The following is a 20,636-nucleotide window of genomic DNA, read 5'->3' as shown; positions in this document are numbered from 1 at the left end:
TTAAATGATTTAAAAAAAAATATTATTTAAAGGCAGAAACCTTTCAGATCGGGAAAATAATCTATGTCCCGACTGATAAATCAACGGCCAGCTTAAATCACTAATGATAGAAGTTTGAAATTACGAGACGATATTGATTTTTTTATACTGTAGGTGTAAGAAAAGGATTTTCGAAATTCTTTCTCTAAAGGGGTGAAATAGGGGTTGCAAGTTTGTATGAAAATATATGCAAACCGTCATTTTTGAGCCCACTACTTAACCGATTTCAAAAATTCTTTCACCAATAGAATGCTACATTATCAGCAAGTAACACGGGTGAGTTGTATTTTATTTTCAAAAAAATTAATGTTCCGCTCCAAAAAATTAAAATCCATTAAATTGTGATCAAAAGGGTAGTAAAGTAAAGGCTTCAGGAACAGTGGCCTTCATTGCTCAGCTGAAGATAATGATAATCTAGGAATATCAAAATAATGATGAAAATTATATTTCTTTCTGTTTATTATTATTAATATTATTATATGATTGTGATATTTTATGAATATAATTTTAAATCAACGGCGGGGGTCATGGGTCCGCCGGATTTTCTTTAAACCCGTAAAAGATATAAATCGCTAATTTGTTTGTGTACCCGTTTCTTCTAATTTTTAAATAAGGAATTCTTTTTCAATTTCTGTTATAGAATCTACTTATGATAATATTTTGATCAGATTCTCTAAAAATGTTCTGTATTTTCTCTGCCTGATTCAAAAATACTAAAAATGCCATCTACGTTTATCTATTACTAGATTATTAAAAAGTTTTATTAACTTTTATTATCTCTAGATAAGCATTTTGTGTAATTTGACAATCTTAAGTATAAATCATATACAGGGTTTTTAAACAATCAACTCAGTTGTTATTTTCACTTGTTTATTATTAAGGTAGATTTAATTTTATGTTAAAGGTGTGCATTATTAAGATGAAAGTAATTCATTCACATTTTCAATAAGTGCATCACAACCAGGCTTATTCCACTCTGCATAATATGGTAAACGCTTGCATTGTTCAATCCAAGCTGATAATTTTGGATATTTCGATTCTTGAATTGGAATGAAAGCTTCCAATGAGGTAATGGCAGGTATGATGCATAAATCAGCAACAGTTAATTCATTTCCAGCAATCCAAGAATTTGCATACAAAAATGATTCAAGAAAATCATACGCTTCATAAATTGCTTTCTTTTTTTCTTCTGAAATTGTTTTTTCTTTGCACATGAAAATAGGATACTAAAAATAAAATTATGATTAGTTAAGAAGAATTGTTGATATTGGTAAATAACTTATTAAGATATTTTTGGATACCGTAAAAAAATTCACATCGATTCTTTGTACGCTTTAGGAGAAGTTAACTGTCAAAGTACGTGCTTATACCGAAAAAGGTTTTTCATTTTTATGCACAGTACTTAATTTTGGTATGATTTTAAAGCTTAAAACTTGACGAATATTCATAAAAGCTTTTTTATGTAAATGGTAAAAAATTTTTAAAGCATTTCTTGTCTAAAAAAACAACATTATTACGACTTTTTCATTAAACCACCATGTAAAAAGGGTTGTTTTTAATAATTAATTTATCGTAAACCGTACAGAGAATTTACTTGAAACTTATACAGCTTTTGATATTCCTTTGTGTTTTCTCGCGTCCAACGGCAAACGGACAGACAACCGCAGTATTTTGTTCAGAGCATCAATATTTCTAAGGGTTACAAACTTGGGACTAAACTTAGTATAGCTTGATATATTTCCTTATACCTTGATATATTTTTATACAGGGTATAAAAATTAATAAAATGCACTTACGAATATACTTCGTGACCTGGGAAATATAATTCCCGAATCGAAATGAAGTAGACGATCGACTATTGCTCTTTTCTTCAAATCTTTTGGATACAATGAATCATCTTTTGCGTATTTACTAACAAGATATGTTACTATAGCATGACTATCCCATAGATAAAATCCATCATCGTCTAAAGTTGGAACCGTATGTTGTGGATTCATCTAAAACAGATTTCCTATTAATTGCTTCCAGGTTCATTTTTTTTACTGTTTTTAACAAAAAAACAAGTGAAAAAAAAACAATTGACTGAATACAAAATCTTTGGTAAATATATACATAGGTATTATTGAATATAACATTTAGAATCTTATCATTGAGTTTGTTATTTGTCGGATTACAAGGTACTCTTTTGTAAAAAATTATGAACTATATCTATTCGATACTCCTGCAAAATGTTTGTCGGATTGCCGGGGGTCCACAGTGATTTTTACGAAAAAGTGTTTCAAACAAAATATGTATATTTTTTTATAAGGAATATGTTTTACTTAAACTTTTGTTCTATATCTCTAACGGTTTACAAGATTGGTACCACGGACCCAGGATCCAATTGATCTTTGTTGCTCATTTACGATCTCAACCTCACTTTGATATCTTTTTTCGTTTTTGAGTTATTGTGCTATCGGACGGACGGACATTCAACGGACAACCGGAAATGGATTTAATGAACATCTATACCAAAATTGTGCTCGTAGCATTAATATTTTTAAGCGTTACAAACTTGGGATTAAACATAGTATACCTTGATATAGTTCATATATACATGGTATAAAAAGTTCGTAAAAATCGGAACTATGCACAACTTTTTGCACAAGTTTTTGAAGCACATCCCTTTTAAACCCCTTACTCTATATACATAACAACCTTCTTGAATCACTTGCGTAGTTTTAAAGAGTATTGTAATTTACATACAACACTGTAATATATATTGCCTATAGTATTTAAGGAATAACACAAACACATGCTTGAGAGTTGTTGCGTTTGTATTGTCATTCATATTAGTGCAGTAAATAAATAAAAAATAGTAGTTTTTAAGAAAATATACTTTGGAAAAAATCGAAGTGTAGGAACTTGTTCAAAAACCATCGAAAGTTGCGAAAATCAGGTTTTTTTCAATAAAAAAACCGGAAAAATGAGACTAGCCAAAGTTAAATCCGATCAAAACTATAAGAGAAAATAAGGTTTTAAGGACGAAAATATCTTGTTTTTCGCCATTTAATTTCTCGGTTTATATGAATCGCCGGAAATCTGTTCTGGTCTCTTCCTTTTAATCTTTTTGTAAAAAAATTTTCTTCGCAAAATATTATAAGGTTTCCGCACAATTTGCAAAAATATGAGTTTCCGAAAAGCCGTTTTTTCGTAAGGTTTCGATCGGATTTAATTTTAGCTAGTTTTTGAAAAAGTTCCTACACCGATTTCTTCCAAAGTATGTTTTTTTAGAAACTACTATTTTTATCATAATTATCCCGTTGAAAAACCGGGCGGGAGAATTATCATTTGGTTGCACTATATAGCTTAAAAGTTAAAATGATCGTTAGATTATTGTAAAAAATGGAGGATTAAAGTAAATAATTTACAGGTATTTGGATTCGACCCTACAAAAGTCTATTAAAATTAAACTATACTGAGACATTATATTATAAAATCGTGTATAAATCCTGAGCCATATAATTAAATATGGAATTAATAACCAACAAAAATGAGTTGTATACCTTTGTGAATTCAGGTTTTTTGTGATCTCCATCCAGTAAATTTACTTTTATGAATTCTATATCCAAGTCAATTGCTTTGACTGTTAATAAAACAGCTCGAACCGGAAAACTTAAAGTTGTACCATAAACTTTTGGGGCCATTTTTAGGTATATCTCCTAATTGATCTACAGTATAGATGACAACAGATGCAACATGAATCATATGAAATTTTATAATTGACTATAATTTATTATTATCTCATGTAAACATAAACAGTTATTTTATCTTCTATTGAAATTTGTAGGTATATAAAATATAATTACTTTAAAAAAACTTGGAAATGATTCCACAATAACTTTTATTTTAATTTTCGTGATGATTCATCAGAATTTTTTTTTCATTTGTAATAGGCAAAAGTTTTGGATTCAAATCTTAACTTTTGATTTCGAATTTCACGCAAACATTGTTATTGTAAAAATTCGTCTCAATGCGATCAAAAATTGTGTATGTAAAAGTTAGTTTCAAAGCATTATTCCGAAAATCATACTATCTCTAATAAATGAATTATTTTTCTCAGAAAAAATATTTTGAAGTTTCTACTAGAATGATGATGACGGAACCCTAGAAGCTTTCTAATAATATTAAAAGTGGTAGGTACAATAAAGATTTCTCTTGTTTGCCTGTCTGTCGGACTGCCACAGCCTATAATCATCCAAATCTACTTAAAAAATGAAAATTTTGTAGTTATATGTAGAGTTAGGGTGAATTAGAAAATTTTTAACGTGAAAATAAAGTTTACATATAAACAAACATATTCGTAAAAGAGATTACATTTTTTAATATAAAAATTTTATATACGACAGCAGAATTTTTAACATAACCGTTACGATTGGATCTGAAAAATGACCATATTAAGGGGACCAGGAAATTGGGTCCTAGATATGAAGGTATTTGATATTTTTCAACTATAACTCGTACCCGGAGAATAAAAGTGAAAGAAACTTCATTACAACAGCTTATATTCTATCATTTTTTTGAAAATGAAAAAGTAATTTCAATTACATAAGTGTTTGAAAAAACTAACAAAAAATTAATAATACAGTAACCTTGTCGTTTAAAAGTATGGTGTGGTGTAATCTGCATCAAATCCGGTAGTTACGATTTTTTGTAGACTTGTTTATGATGACTTGTCTAATGAATAATCAAAGTTTCTGACCTCGAGCGCTAAACGCAACTTTGTCAAAAAAAAAATCCGTAAAAATTTAGGATTTTGGCGATTATAACCTTAATGGACTAGTTTTTTGATAAATCCGTTTCAGAACGTTTTTAAAATAGACTAAATTTGTTACAATATGAGTAAATTTGCTACAATTTTAAAATGAAACTATGAATTGGACTTCAGAGTATAACATATAGAATCTTATATTCATTTGGATTTGTGGTTTGTCGGATTACAAGGTACTCTTTTGTCCTACAAAACGTTTGCCAGATTACCAAGGGTCCACTGTATTTTATTTATACATATTATAAAAGACCATTTACAGATCATCAACTCTATTGGATTTTTTTGGATATATTTCATTTTTTGTTATCTTGAAAGTTTTTTATTTTAATTTTGATAACTCCATATTGTTGTGTCGATTATAGAGATTGGGTACTGAAGTTTTTAACCCTTGCGTTCAAAAATGGGACACTCATACAGAAAACGAAGATATTATCGTATACTATATACATTATACATGCATTTATTTAAAAATAAAATATCAACTCAATTTTCTAGATTAGACGCTTTTAAATTTTTTCTATTTTTATTATGAAAAAAAAAAATTTAGGTAAACATATTTTTGAATTCAAACTCATTTATATTTGTAATTATGATTTATATTTATTTTAAAATTACAATATTATTAAAATTGTTGCCAGTGAAATAAAAAAAAACATTTGCGTTCAACTCTAGAGTTTGAAGATGTGAGTGTTGTTTGTATTTAAAACTTTATACGTTAATACAAAACGCGTGTATATTTTTAATGCAATAGACAATAGATATTTAGAGCATTGTGAACAAGATAAATGGGCTTCTTTATTACCAGTAGTATTATACCTTAGATGAAAGTAACTCTTTCAGTTGTGCAACAAGGCCATCATTACCAGGATTATTACATTCTGCGAAATACGGTAAACCTTTACATTTTTCAATCCAAGCTAATAATTTTGGATATTTTGACTCTTCAATTGGAATGAGACATACTAATGTGGATACGACTGGGATGATACATAAATCGGCAACAGTCATTTGATTTCCAGCAATCCAAGAATTTCCATCGAAAAATGATTCAAGAAAGTCAAACGCCTCATAAATTCCTGCCTTCTTTTCTTCTGGAATTGTTTTTTCATTGAGAAACATAATAGGAAACTGAAAACAAATTGACCTCAAGTTAATAGGTAAGTTGATTAGCAGATTTTGAACTAAAAATAGACTCGAAATAGTTCCAATTTCGGTTAAATATCTAAAATTATTGAAAAATAACAATTAATTAAACTTGTTGCATTAGAAATTATGAAAATAAGAGACAAAATTGCAAAAATAATATTTTTAAATGTAAATTAACATAATTACTTATTTAAATTTGTTAGAAAATAGTATTAAATTTTCAATGTAGAGTAAATAATATATAGGCTTATATGTGCATCCATACAATTATATTAATAAAGTAGCTTTGTCGTTTCTATGATCACTTCCTCAAATAAAAATCATGCACGGAGCGAATATGCATAATGGCCACCTCGCATTAACAAAACTTTTGGTTCCGAACCAGTTTTTTACCATCAATTTGCAAAAAAATACAAATAACTACAGAAACCGATTAGTTACAAATCGGGTTAACACACATTTGAGAAAAACTGGTATAATTTAATAAGTTGTTTAAGTCTGGAAATAAGCATCGAAAAGTTTTTATATTGTATAGGATCAGATAAGGTATTGGTTATTGAAAACATCCAAATCGATCAAGTGATTACTTATTACTTAGCGTAATTGAACAACCTTTCATAAAACATAAAACTAAAAAAATATGAATGTAAAAATCAATAAAATACACTTACGGATATACCACGGGCTCTAGGAAATAAAATTCCAGAATCAAAATGAAGTAAACGATCGACTATTGCTCTTTTCTTCAAATCTTTTGGATACAATGAATCATCTTTTGCGTATTTACTAACAAGGTATGTTGCTATAGCATGACTATCCCATAGATAAAATCCATCATCGTCTAATGTTGGAACTGTATGTTGAGGATTCATCTAAAACAAATTTTTTCGATTATGTGGGACACACTGTATTTACAGTGTATACAAATATTAAATATATAATCATAAAAAAAAAATTCATTAAGCATTTCATATGTCCGCTCTTTTTTAATATTTTTTAATATAAATTAATAAGTTTTTTATATTTGCGGTTTTTTAAAAGAAGAAATTTGATAACATAGATCGTAAATATATTAATCAAATACCTTTGTAAATTCTGGTTTCATATGTTCTCTAGAAAATAAATCCACTTGAATGTATTCTATATCCAAGTCAATTGCTTTGGCTGTTAATAAAACACCTCGAACCGGAGGACTAAAATCTATACCATAAACTTTTGGGGCCATTTTTAAGTCTTTTAGCTTGTCTACTAGAGATGTGTATTACTCAACAGACACAACACGAATAATACCAATAATACTAATTTTTATATACTTAATTGTCATACTTATGTTAGAACATACTAAATAATTACAGTATATACTAATAACAAATACAGAGTGTCTGAAAAAATAGTACGTATTGCTTATATACAGAGTGTCTCGTTACTGAGTGGACATACTTTAAAAGCGTATTCTTTTGATAATTTTAACTCGAAAGTGCCTTATATACTTTTGTCCAAAACTCAATGGTTAATTGAGTTATGTGCGCTATTAAATTTAACCAATAAAGTAAGTAAAGACATTGTTGAGTAAAGTTTTATTAATTAAAAATTTTTGTATTGCTAACACAAATGTAATTAAAATTTTGGTTTAAAATATTCCGCCGCTCCTTTGAACACATTATTGCTTGTCTAATTATAGAAAACGAATAGTTCTATGAACAGTATCTGGGTCGACTCGTATGGGCACAGTTGCAGCCCAATATTAGCAATACAAAGACTGTTTAATATGTCCTAAAAAAAACGGTTAATATGTCCTAATTGATCTACAGTAAAGATGTGAATTTTTTTTTATTCAACAGATGCAACATGAATCATATAAAATTTTATAATTGACTATAGTCATTATCTCTGTAATCATATAAAGAGTTATTTTATCTTCTATTGAAATTTGTAGGTATATAATTACTTAAAAAAAAAACTTGGAAATGATTCCACAATAACTCTTATTCTAATTTTGCATGATGATTCATCAGAATTTTTTTTCATTTGTAATAGCCAAGTTTTAGATTCAAATCTTAACTTTTGATTTCGATTTCAACCAAATATTGCTAATGTAAAAATGCGATCAAAAATTTTATATGTACCTAAAAATTAGTTTCAAAGCATTTTTTTCAGAAAAAATATTTTTGAAGTTTCTGATTATTGAAGATTGCTTTTGTGTTTGCCTGTCTGTCACAGCTTATAATTTCCGAATCTACTAGAAATGACCGTGAAAATTTTGTAGTTATATGTAGAGTTATGGTAAATTACAAAATTTTTAACGTGAAAATAAAGTTTTACATATAAACATCATATTCGTAAAAGAGGTTACATTTTTTAATATAAAAATTTTGTATACGACAGTAAAATTTATCACAAAACCGTTACGATTGGATCATTTTTCCGCATCGTAAAATCATCATACAGATATGATAAATAAAATGACCATATCTGGGGGGGGGGCAGGAAATTGGGTCTTAGATATGAAGCTGTTTGATATTTTTCAACTATAACTCGTATCCGGAGAATAATAAAAAGACGTCACATCTGAAATGTGATTTCTAAATTCGAATGGCGGTGCAATTTTTTCTCCTGGCTTGGTTACAATAGCTAATATTCGATCATTTTTTTGAAAATGAAAAAATAAATTTAATTGCATAAGTGCTTAAAAAAAACTGACAAAAAATTAATGGATATACAGGGTTTAACAGATATCGTATTCGTTGTGTGCGTAGTCATGGGACAATAAAATCCATGCCAGCGCTTCCAGTAAAAAATTTTGGCGATAAACTGTTATGACTAATTTGCAATTCCTTACATGTTAATGTTATAGAAAATATCAAATTAAAATTATTGAAAAACACTAATTAATTAAACTTATAATTATTTATTTAAATTTGTGAGCCAATAATTTTAAATTTTCAATGTAAGCCATAAGTGCAATCCATACAATTATATATGCATCCATACAATTCTATAATTAAAGTAGTGTATCGTTACCATGGAAACGCCTCCAATAAGACTCACACACGGTGCGAATACATACATTGCTTCGTATGGGAACTACACGATTCTATAGATAAAATTTTGAAAACGCGGAAAGCTATTTTACTAAAATTGAGATTCCAAAGGCCCCATATTTCGAAGGGGAAAGAAAACTAAGGGTGTAAAAGCATTGAAAGTTATGAATATAGATTCAATAAATTGTGTACGAAAGGTACTTTTTTGGTAAGTATCGCTTATTCTACTTATGCTTTACTATATGGGAATGAGCAATTTTTATACCATGTATATGGAATATACCAAGGTATACTAAGTTTAGTCCCAACTTTGTTATACCATGTAAATAAAATATAACAAGGTATACTAAGTTTAGTCCCAAGTTTGTAACGCTTAAAAATATTGATACTATGAACAAAATTTTCGTATAGGTGTTCATGAAATCACCTAATTAGTCCATTTCCGTTTGTCGGTCTGTCTATCTGTCGTCTGTCTACCCGTCTTTCATCACGATTACTCAAAAACGAAAAGAGAGATCAAACTGAAAGTATATAGTACATAGCGTGCTTAGGACGTAAAAAGTGATGTCAAGTTCGTAAATGAGCAACATAAGTCAAAAGCCGCTAAAAATAGAACAAAAGTTTAACTGTAAAAAATGTTTCTTATAAAAAAATAAACATCTTTTGTTTGAAATATTTTTTCGTAAACTTGACTGTTTACCCGTGAGAGCGCAAATTGTATAGTATGTATTATATGGTATTTCAACAATTAACTCAGTCAATTGTTTGTTTTCACTTGTAATAATTGGAATCCGTTTCAACACTAAAAGTGACTATGATAATTTGACGAAGATAATTACAAATTCCGAGTCTTTAAAAGGTTTAAAATTATTAAAATATATATTTTTAATAAAATAAAAATATATAAAAATTTCAGATTTTATAACAGATCAAAAACATTTGAGCATTACTTATTTTCATAAAATAAATGATATATGTTGCTCTATCAAATCATGCATACGGAATTTTGTTTTAAAAATATAATATCTAAGAAAGAATGTCATTTAATATAATAATATTAAGAAGTTAAATACCTGAGAAGGAATTGAATTAATTAAAAAATTAATTATTGTGAAATATTTATAATCCAACAATTGCAAATAGGTAATAAACGAACAATCAATAACTCCTTAAAATACATTGAATAAAGAGGAAAAAGTGGAAATCAATATTATGGGGTGCTAACTTAATAACAAATAATTAAAAATGTTTTAAAAATATAATACCACAGAAAGAAAACCAAAAATAACTTGTAACATTGTAATAATTAATAATTAACCTCTTGTGCCTAACCTATTTAGTTCATAGAACATTAATTATACATTAGAGATCGCGAGAGATCTTCCAGCCTGTAAGTGGATGCGATATGAAGAATGAGAGAGAAAACTGTCAGTGAGTTCCCCTGTGTCCTTGTCATAATCATATGTACATATATACTTATTATTTGTATTAGTAATATAAGTATAAGTATATGTATTAGGCAAGCACACAGAGGAACTTACGGGCACTCTTCTCTCTCGGTTCGCATATCGCATCCACTTATAGGCTAGTGTTCGCTATCTTCATATCTCTATAAGAAAGTATATATTGTGTTATATAAAGAAGTGTTCCAAAATTAACGCAAGAAGTTCGAATCAGACGTTAATCTTGGGACATCCTTTATTATTATTATTATTATTATTATTATTATTATTATTATATAAGAGACAGAATTTTACTTATTTTGTATAAAAACTGAATAGGTTTCTGTTAATTTGTTGGATGAAAATGTACAATATGATTTTTCATGAAAATTTAAAACTTTTTTTTTTTTTTTTTTGGTTATAAATAAATAAAAATCGTTATATATTTTAAATTTTCTATCCTATTTTTTCTTTCAGAACAAAATTGTCAATTTATTAATTATTTAGTAAAGGTAAGTATTAATGCCTATTTGTACATATGTCACCTATAAAAAATTTGAATGAATAATAATAATGGTTATTTTATATAGTAAAAAATCAATTTTCGGGATAACGTTTTCAAATTAATATAAATAAATAAATATCGTTATATATTTTAAATTTTGTTTTATTTTATTCTATCCCATTTTTCCTTTCAGAACAAAATTATTAATTAACTAATTAATTTTTTTTTAGTAAAGGTACAAACAAATTCTTATAAAATATAGGTGAGATAAAGAAGTTGGATTGTAATTGTTTTTTGGTAATAATACTACTCTAAATTTTCCGAAAATGAGTTTTACTTTTTGTTATAATTTAAGAAAGTCGAAAATATGAATATAATTATTTATTAATACGAATAACAGAGCCCTAATGGTATAATGGTTAGCGTATCTGACTTCGAATAAATAGTCCCTTGGTTCGAAACTAGGTGAGGACATATATTAAAAAAAGTTCATTAAATCTTTTAAGCAAAATCTGATTTTTATTTTCATTTTTTTTCAAATTTCCACCACAGCATGTTTGCCTAGTAAATGATGAAAAAATTAGTTTTTTTTCGTTCAAAAACTTCAATTTTTTTCACATTTCTACTAGGAGAACATCAAGGACGGACGGAATAAGTAGTACCTGATAGCAAGGTAATTGTTGTCACCTCGTAAGTCAGAAAGTTAGTGGTCTGCACACCCGTGTTTGGTGAGTGTGACCTCTAGTGGGCAGACCAATAACTTTCTGCCAAAATAAAATTTTAGACTTTCGGGGTGAAAACACTTACTCACCTTTCTCCTTATCAGGAACTACTAATTCCCACTTATGTTCTCCTAGTACAAATGTTGAAAAAATTGAAAATTTTTTCGAAATTATATTATTTTTTGAATATAAAATTAAACTGACCAATTATTTATATTAGCTGACCAATTATCAGCGAATGCTTCCCGATCGCGCATAGGTGGAGTTTTTTCAATCTTTAATAAAAAATTTTCTGATGCTGACCAATTAATGAGACCAACTGACCTTTTATGACCAATTTCTGACCTTTCAGATGGTATAATTGGTCAATCGAAATTCCGCACATGAGGTGCTAAGATCGCGGAGCTAGTCTAGAGTAATAAAGGAAATTCAAATTATATTTACAATTACATTTTTTGATGTGGGTGGAGTCGGTTACTACGTTCTTATCCAAGCGACGACAATGTGATCAATTCTGCACTCCCATTAATAAGGTAGGTATAATATTGAATAATAATAAATAAATAATAATTAATAAATAATAAAGGTAGGTATAATATTGAATAGTAATAATTATACCAGAAAAATTGATAAAAACGATATTTTATTAAATATATTTGTACATATTTCACCTAAAATAAATATGTATGAATAGTGGTTATTTTATACAGTATAAAATCATTTTTCGGGATAACGTTTTTATTTGTTCTAAATTATAAACATATTTATCATTAAATTTTTTTTATCATTTCTAAAGTTTTAATGTTTTTTTTTTTATTTTGTTGAACATGTTCTCCTAATATATATATACAAAAAAAATCATTGATATAAATAAAGCTAACGTAATTTGGTCACCCACAATTTCTTTTAGAATTTTTTATTTCGGATAATCTTTTTTAGCCTATTGTTCGTCGTTTGTTCTTCATTTGCACATTAAAATGATTTATTCTATCGTTGTTTATTTATATTTACTAAAAAATTATTTGTTATTCAGTTAGCCCTCAAAAATATTGATTTTCACTTTTTCTTCTTTATTCAATGTATTTTAAGGAGTTATTGATTGTTATTATTAGCAATTGTTGGATTATAAATATTTCACATTAATTTTTTTTTTTTACAAGATTAATGGACTTCTTTATTACCAGTAGTATTTACTTAAGATGAAAGTAACTCTTTAAGTTTTGCAACAAGGCCATCATTGCCAGGATTATTACATTCTGCGAAATACGGTAAAGTTTTACATTTTTCAATCCAAGCTAATAATTTCGGATATTTTGACTTTTCAATTGGAAAGATACCTCCTAATGTGGTAACGGCTGGGATGATACATAAGTCGGCAACAGTCAATTCATTTCCAGCAATCCAAGAATTTCCATCGAAAAATGATTCAAGGAAGTCATATGCCTCATAAATTGCTGCCTTTTTTTCTTCTGGAATTGTTTTTTCATTCAGAAACAAAATAGGAAACTGAAAACAAATTAACTCCAAGTTAATAGGTAAGTTAATTAACAGATTTTATGCTTAAAATAGATGAAATATAACATCCTAAAAAATCCCTATCCCTATATATTATAAATGTGAAAGTAAGGATATTTGTTTGTTACGCTTTTACGCAAAAACTAGAAAATGGATTTGAATGAAACTGTACAACAATATAGCTCATAAATCAGAATAACACATGAGCTATAATTTATAAAGATATATTTTTTTTTAAATCAAAAAATTTAAATTTTTTTTTTGACATTTCATAAATCAGGGTGAAGGAGACTTATGGAAATCTGCCAATCAAGGTTATCAGACATACTATTTACATTTAAAAAAATTGAAAACTGAGTAATTATTTGACAGTTCATAAAACATGAAATAAACAATTTATTTCCTTTTCTATTTTTATGTCACCTTTAAGGGGAAGCGATACAAATCATTTGTATGGACGTAGCCATGTTTTTTCATGGTGCCACCATCTGGCGGCGAGAAAAAAAATTCAACAGAAATAAAGAACCTTTCTATAAAGCTACCTACATTAGCGACAACATCACAATCAGGTTAGCTTTTTCTCGTCATCTTTAGCAGATTATAACATCATTTGGAACATGCATGGGAATTTTCAGGTCATTTTATTGAGGGCAACATAGAAAACAAATTGTTTAAAAAATGTCGGTACTTATGCCCTTAAGGCCATAAAAAAAAATTGCATATTATTTTATGAAGCTTAATTAAGAGTAGGCTTTGTTACGATTATTAATTGTTACAAACGACTGTATGATTGTAGCTTACATGCTTAAAATCGTTGAACGAATGTCGTTTAGCCGTCTCTAGCAAAGTGTGCCTTTATTTTTTTCGATTAGTATTATCAAAATTGAAATTTTAATAATAATCACTACAATTAATTATTTTCTTACCTTCTCTTCTCGATATTTAATATTTATACAGATATATTAACATTGAATTTGGTTATAAACTCGGTTATCCCCCACTTTCACCCGCGCAGGAATGAGCTTCGAAAAATTTTTACATTGAAAGTGGTCAAGTGATTACTAGCGTAATTATGAACAACCTACTTCGTGTCTTTCAAAATAAAGTTATCTTAATAGTAAGTCAAATAAATATACATACCTTCAGGATATAAAAATTAGAAAAATATGAATGTAAAAATCAATAAAATACACTTACAAATGCACCTCGAGCTCTAGGAAATACAATTCCAGAATCAAAATGAAGTAAACGATCGACTACTGCTCTTTTCTTCAAATCCTTTGGATACAATGAATCATTTTTTGCGTATTTACTAACAAGATATGTTGCTATAGCATGACTATCCCATAGGTAAAATCCATCATCGTCCAAGGTTGGAACCGTATGTTGTGGATTCATCTAAAACAAATATTTTTCGATTATGTGGGAATTTACAGTGTATAAAAATATTAAATATATAATCATAAAAAATTCATTAAACATTTCATATGTCCTCTCTTAAAAGTTTTTTATATTTGCGCTTTTTTAAAAGAAGAAATTACAACATAGATCGTAAATATATTTATCAAATACTACTTAAGAAAAAAATAATGTCAATAAAAATCATTTTGTATACCTTTTTAAATTCTGGTGTCAAGTGTTCTCCAGCCAGTAAATTTACTGGAACGAATTCTATATCCAGATCAATTGCTTTGGCTGTTAATAAAACACCTCGAACTGGAAAACTTAAATCTACACCATAAACTTTTGGGGCCATTTTAAAATCTATTAGCTTGTCTATTAAAGATGTGTATTACTCAACAGACACAACACGAATAATAAAAATTATTAACTTAATTGACATACTTATGTTAGAACATACTAAATAAGTGCAGCAGAGAATATATCTTTACTGATATAGTCTCTGAAGTGCAGTATTGGTATACCACTAGTTCGATTTACATCTAGGTATATAACTATCACGAGTATGACAAAGTACCTACACGCGTTAAGCAATGCATCTAAGTAAGAGGTATAATAAATGTTTTATATGAAATTGCAAAAGTGACTTGTATCGTGGCTTCGATGTCTTTTAAGCTATACAACAGTTCTTCTATTATGTGCCTGCACTGAGGTTGGGTCAACACATCTATATAATACATCTCACTTAGATGCATTGCTTAACGCATGTATTCTGTCATACTCGTGATATTTATATGCATAGATGTAAATCGAACATCGTGCATAGTATATACTAATAATAACAAATACAGAGTGTTCTGAAAAAATAGTACGTATTGCTTATATACAGAGTGTTTCGTTACTCGGTGGACATACTTTAAAAGCGTATTCTTTTGATAATTTTAACTCGAAAGTGTCTTATATACTTTTGTCCAAAACACAATAGTTAATTGAGTTATGTGCCCTATTAAATTTAACCAATAAAGTAAGTAAATACATTGTTGAGTAAAGTTTTATTAATTAAAAATTTTTGTATTGCTAACACAAATGAAATTAAAAATTGGGTTTCAAATATTCCGCCGCTCCCTTGAACACATTATTGCTTGTCTAATTATTGACAACGAATAATTCTATGAACAGTATCTGGATCGACTCGTATGGGCACAGTTGCAGCCCAATATTAGCAATACAAAAACTTTAATTAGTAAAACATTATGTTACTTTACTCCATAATGTCGATAATCGATTCTGACTTATATTGAAATTCTGACTTCGAAATAGTGATCAGTGATCCCAAAAACCCCCGAGTATGCGTTTCTGGCAAGTTTTTTTTTCATATTTTCAATGTTTTAAAATTTTCAAAAATCACCTCAGAAATGGATCCTAATAATTGGATTATTTGGCCCATAGCAATGGCCAAACTTTCTAGTGGCAAAAAGTTAGATGTAGATTTTGATATATGGACCTTCCTGAACATTAAAAAAAATGGCCCGATAGATTGAGGTACATAAAAATTCTTCATTTTATACTTTTTTCTATTAAAATGATTCGTCTACTCGTTGTATTCGGAATGATGTCTAAAAAAATGTCACAGAAGCTTTTTCAGCACATAACAAATTTCAAAAGTTATAAACAATTAAAGATTATAAAGTTATAAACAAAAAAGCATTTCATTTTTCGCCAATGTTTCATAAAATATTAAAATTTAAGAAATTTAAAATAAAATATTGTTAAAGAGGAGGAAATTTCCAATAAAAAATCTCCACTCCCGGAACTTTATCTCCACTACAATTTTAATTTCATTCTGAAAATAGGAGTTATTTTTCGATTGTTTTATTTGTGACATAAATAAGTATCTACGTCACACTAAATAAGTTTTTTAAGGTATTAAATATTAATTAAAAATTTGAAAAAATTATGGTGTATTCTAAATAGATACTTTCAAGAATTTATTACCTTTACCATTTTCGTTTTCATTGTAAACTAAACAAAAGTTGGGCTTCGTGTAGCCAAAAATTTTACGCCAATTAAATTTTTTAATTAATATTTAATACCTTAAAAAAATTATTTAATGCGACGTACCTACTATTTACAGCGTTAAATTAAAATTATAAATAATAGAGATAGAATTCAAGTAAACAAAAGGTCGAAGAAAGCACAACGAAAAAAAAATAAATAAAAAGTAACAGCATGAAAATATTTAAAATATTTACTAATATAAAAACGAAAATGCTTTCATATAATGCCCCTACAAAAAGTTTTCTGAATCCGCACTCGCCAATGTGTTATTAAATAATATTTTTAATTTAAATCCGCCACTGATTTTACCATTTATTAAATTATTTATTATAAACAAATAATTGCCTCGGTATTGAACAAAACGTTATGAATAAAATATAAAATTTTATAAAATTTGAAAAGATAATTTCTGTTGCCGACATAATAGTCCAGTTCAGTACTGAGATTGATCCAAAAGTTTGTGACAGTCGATTTTTTTATTCATTCATTCGATAGGGGGTTGCTTAGAGATCTTAAATCTGATTTTGCAAAATTAACCATTTGGCCGCCATCTTGGAAAATAACTTTTTTGCGTTTTGGCAAAAAATCTTGCATTCTAATTATTATAATTAGATGATTTTGTAGTCGTTGCTCTTGCCTGCATAGTTACAGTTTCTTATCTCGTCTTTTGAACAAAATTACGAAATTGAAATTTTTTATAAAATATTATTTTCTATAATTTTTAATATAATTCATTATCATTTTGAATTAAGGCCTGTGCTGTAAGCAAATGAGATTTTTTTGAATTATTTAGGATGTTGGCAAATCCTGAACGGCTACAAAATTCAGATTTAGCTTATTAGCAAAATAAGATTAAACATAATTTTTATTGAACTATAAAATAATATCTAAAATTGATAGCCTTCGTAGTCCGGGAGGTAGCGTTAAATTTTATGACTAATAATTGAGGTGACTAATATAGGCACTATTACTGATTATGTATTATAATAATTAATGCAACGGCATTTATTATAATGAAAAAAAATATAAATAATAAATGGTACTTATTATAATAAAAATTTAATATATTGTATAATAAATAAATGTAGTCAACCATTTATTCTTTATATGCTTTACAGGTTGCTGGACTACTACTTTATTTTACTTATTACTTTTTTTCAATTCAGTATGAAATTATTTATGAAAAGTTTCAGCCAGTGCCCTACTAATTAATTTTTTTTACCCCTTACCTCCCACACCAATCGCTGCTTGAGCAGCTGACGGTCGATTTATTTATTAGTTATTAAACCAAGATCAAATATCGATTTCAAAATCATCCGACTTGCTATGAATTTTATTTTTATAAAGCTACCTCCCGGACTAACATATAACCACTTGTTTTTTTTAATTATCTCTTATAATTACACAATTAAAAAAATAAATATCATCGTTAATGAGCAAATTCTACACTATCATCGTTCTTACTTAGAGATAGATAAGTCATTCAGCTATGACTTAACAAAAATATTAAGAGTGCCAAAACTTTAAACTTAAATTAATGAATATTTTTGACGCTTTTACAATATTTTTAGAGCATTTTATTTCATTTACGTCATACAAATTGTCTAGTTGACTACACAACAGCCGGACTACTTTAAGAGTATTGATTAGTCCAGATAATCGACGCTTTACAGTTAAGTTTTTCTTTAAGTAGTTCTTTCCATAATATAATTTTATTTTAGATATTTAAGATTAAATAAGAACATAAAAATCCTAAAAAAATCAATGCACTTTTTTACAAAGTGCTCCACTTTTGGATGGGAAAATAATAACATTTTTTGATAAAAATATATTTGTTTTTCAACATTTTTAACTACATACAATTTTTTAAAATTTAAAATATAAAAAGATATTAAAAAAATTCAATCAATCAATAAAAATAAAAATAAAGTTAAATAATTTTTGAAGTTACGTGAATTTGCATACAAATAACATCCTATACCCCTGACCGTAAAAAGACTTTTCCAAACAAGTATGGAATTCAAGCAAATAGATGTTTTTCCATAAAGAATCTAAAAAGAATTTAACATAATAATAATTGCATAAATCTTTTATGTCCCTTTTAGAAAAATGATTAAAAGTTTACAAGCATTTTAAGACTTTATTGTATATTGTTTATTTTTTCTCTCAAATCAGGAATCTCGAATTTTCTTTTCTTCTTCTTTATGATTTTTTTTCATCTTAATTTCTTGTAAGCGTCTAATTAGCACTTAATTAAAACGCTTAGTTTATACCTGATTAAGCGTTCGTCCTAGTTTTAGAGAAACATAATTTTTAGATCCGTTGTTTTGCAAAATTCGAGGCATTGTTACAGAGCACCTAATTTCTGACTTTGGTACCTCATTAGCACCTAAAAAGTACCTAATTTTGGAATTTTTTCTAAGTGATTTCCGTACTTTGCATTGCTCGCGTAACAGAGCTATTTTTTAATCGCATCTTTGGCTTTATAAATACAATCCCCGCTGTTAAATGACTAATCTTAAAAAGACGATCATAGCCAACACATCGAAAAAATCACCTTAAATTGTTTTCAACGAATATACCTCCTCATATTGCCTCAAAATAATGATTAACAAATGATATTCAAACAAACGGATCCCAATAACAATACATACGACCTAAAAGATTAGGATCCATAGCTTGATTTAATAAACAATCTACTTGTTTTTCCACAGTCAAATTTGTTTGATTTTGTAAATTAAAATCACCCACAAGTTTTAAACAATCGATATACCCCATTTTGTTAACAATATTATAATTATCATTTAGTTCATCAAGAGTTATAGCAGTAGGATTTGCTCCCTCTAATTTATCTTTAGTTAATTTAATTTTTTTCGTTGGATACCAATCAATAGGATTTTTATTATTCTCATCAAATTTCGAATTTGCTATTTCTAACCATTCGGTGGTTGGTTCATGAATAAATACATCCATAAGAGATAATAAAACATCCTTATTTTCTCGAATTGTACGTAGTGTTTTAATCATGCATAATTTCAAGAGGCCACTCTCTTCAAATGGTTTTATAACATTTAGTATTTGTGACGTTAATCGAAATGGGACTAATTCAGGAATACTTAATATTTGTGTTCCAATACCAAATGCACATCCAAAATCAATGGCAATCACTTGACCGGATTTTCGTGATATTAATGTATTGGATAAATGTCGATCGCCTACACCCAGTATCCATTGTGCAATGGCTTGTGTAGCATAGCTTTTAATAAATTCATGTCGTATAAAGAAAAAATCTTCAAATGTAGACGTTAGATTTATAAATGTTGTCCTGAAATTATTTAAAAAAAATCGATTAGTTAATTTCCCATGAGTTTTCAATTTTATCTATGAAATAATTCGGAATTGACTCAAATGTTATGAACTGCGTTCTTTTAGGTTTAAAACGATTCGTTTATGCCTACGTAAAAGACTTTTACTAGGCAGTAAACAAATTTAATTCGAAAGAACTCGTAGTGATATAAAAAATATGTAAAAACTTCAATGTCAGTATAAAAAAATGTTTTTATCTAAAGTTATTTATTTTTTTATAAGAAACAACTTTTACATGCACACTTTTGTTTCTATCTATTACGGTTCACAAGATCCAATTGACATGTTGCTCATTTACGAACTCAGACACTTTTTACGCTCTGAGTACGATATAAAATTTTCAGATCGAGATCTTTTATTAACTTTTGAGTTATCGTATTGACGGACAGACAGGCGAACAAACGGAAATGGACTAATTAGGTGATTTTACGAACACATATACCACAATTTTGTTAGTACCATCAATGTTATTGATGAAGCGTTACAAACTTGGGGATAAATTTAATATACCTTGATATATTTCATATACAGAGTGGCCCTTTTGAATCTATCGTAGGTAATAGCTCGTTTTGTTCTCGTTCTTAAAAGTTG

The 20,636-nt window shown here is 27.9% G+C and overlaps 2 protein-coding genes across 2 annotated transcripts; both read right to left on the bottom strand.

Annotated features, from left to right (window-relative positions):
- Positions 1–892: 892 nt before the first annotated feature.
- On the bottom strand, positions 893–7,303 carry LOC123297853. The gene is made up of 6 exons (XM_044879660.1): positions 7,080–7,303; positions 6,667–6,867; positions 5,666–5,977; positions 3,585–3,737; positions 1,836–2,036; positions 893–1,265 (listed from the first exon to the last, which is right to left on the bottom strand). Exons 1-6 carry the CDS (start codon positions 7,218–7,220, stop codon positions 954–956), a joined length of 1,320 nt encoding a protein of 439 aa, XP_044735595.1. The 5' UTR covers positions 7,221–7,303; the 3' UTR covers positions 893–953.
- A 5,274-nt stretch (positions 7,304–12,577) lies between these two features.
- Positions 12,578–15,051, bottom strand: LOC123299094 (glutathione S-transferase 1-like). Its single transcript, XM_044881317.1, has 3 exons — positions 14,836–15,051; positions 14,418–14,618; positions 12,578–13,211 (listed from the first exon to the last, which is right to left on the bottom strand). Exons 1-3 carry the CDS (start codon positions 14,974–14,976, stop codon positions 12,900–12,902), a joined length of 654 nt encoding a protein of 217 aa, XP_044737252.1. The 5' UTR covers positions 14,977–15,051; the 3' UTR covers positions 12,578–12,899.
- Between the last annotated feature and the right edge of the window lie 5,585 nt (positions 15,052–20,636).

Source organism: Chrysoperla carnea, chromosome 4 (genome assembly GCF_905475395.1).
Source record: "Chrysoperla carnea chromosome 4, inChrCarn1.1, whole genome shotgun sequence".
NCBI lineage: Eukaryota > Metazoa > Arthropoda > Insecta > Neuroptera > Chrysopidae > Chrysoperla > Chrysoperla carnea.
This window is presented reverse-complemented; position numbering and strand designations above follow the sequence as displayed.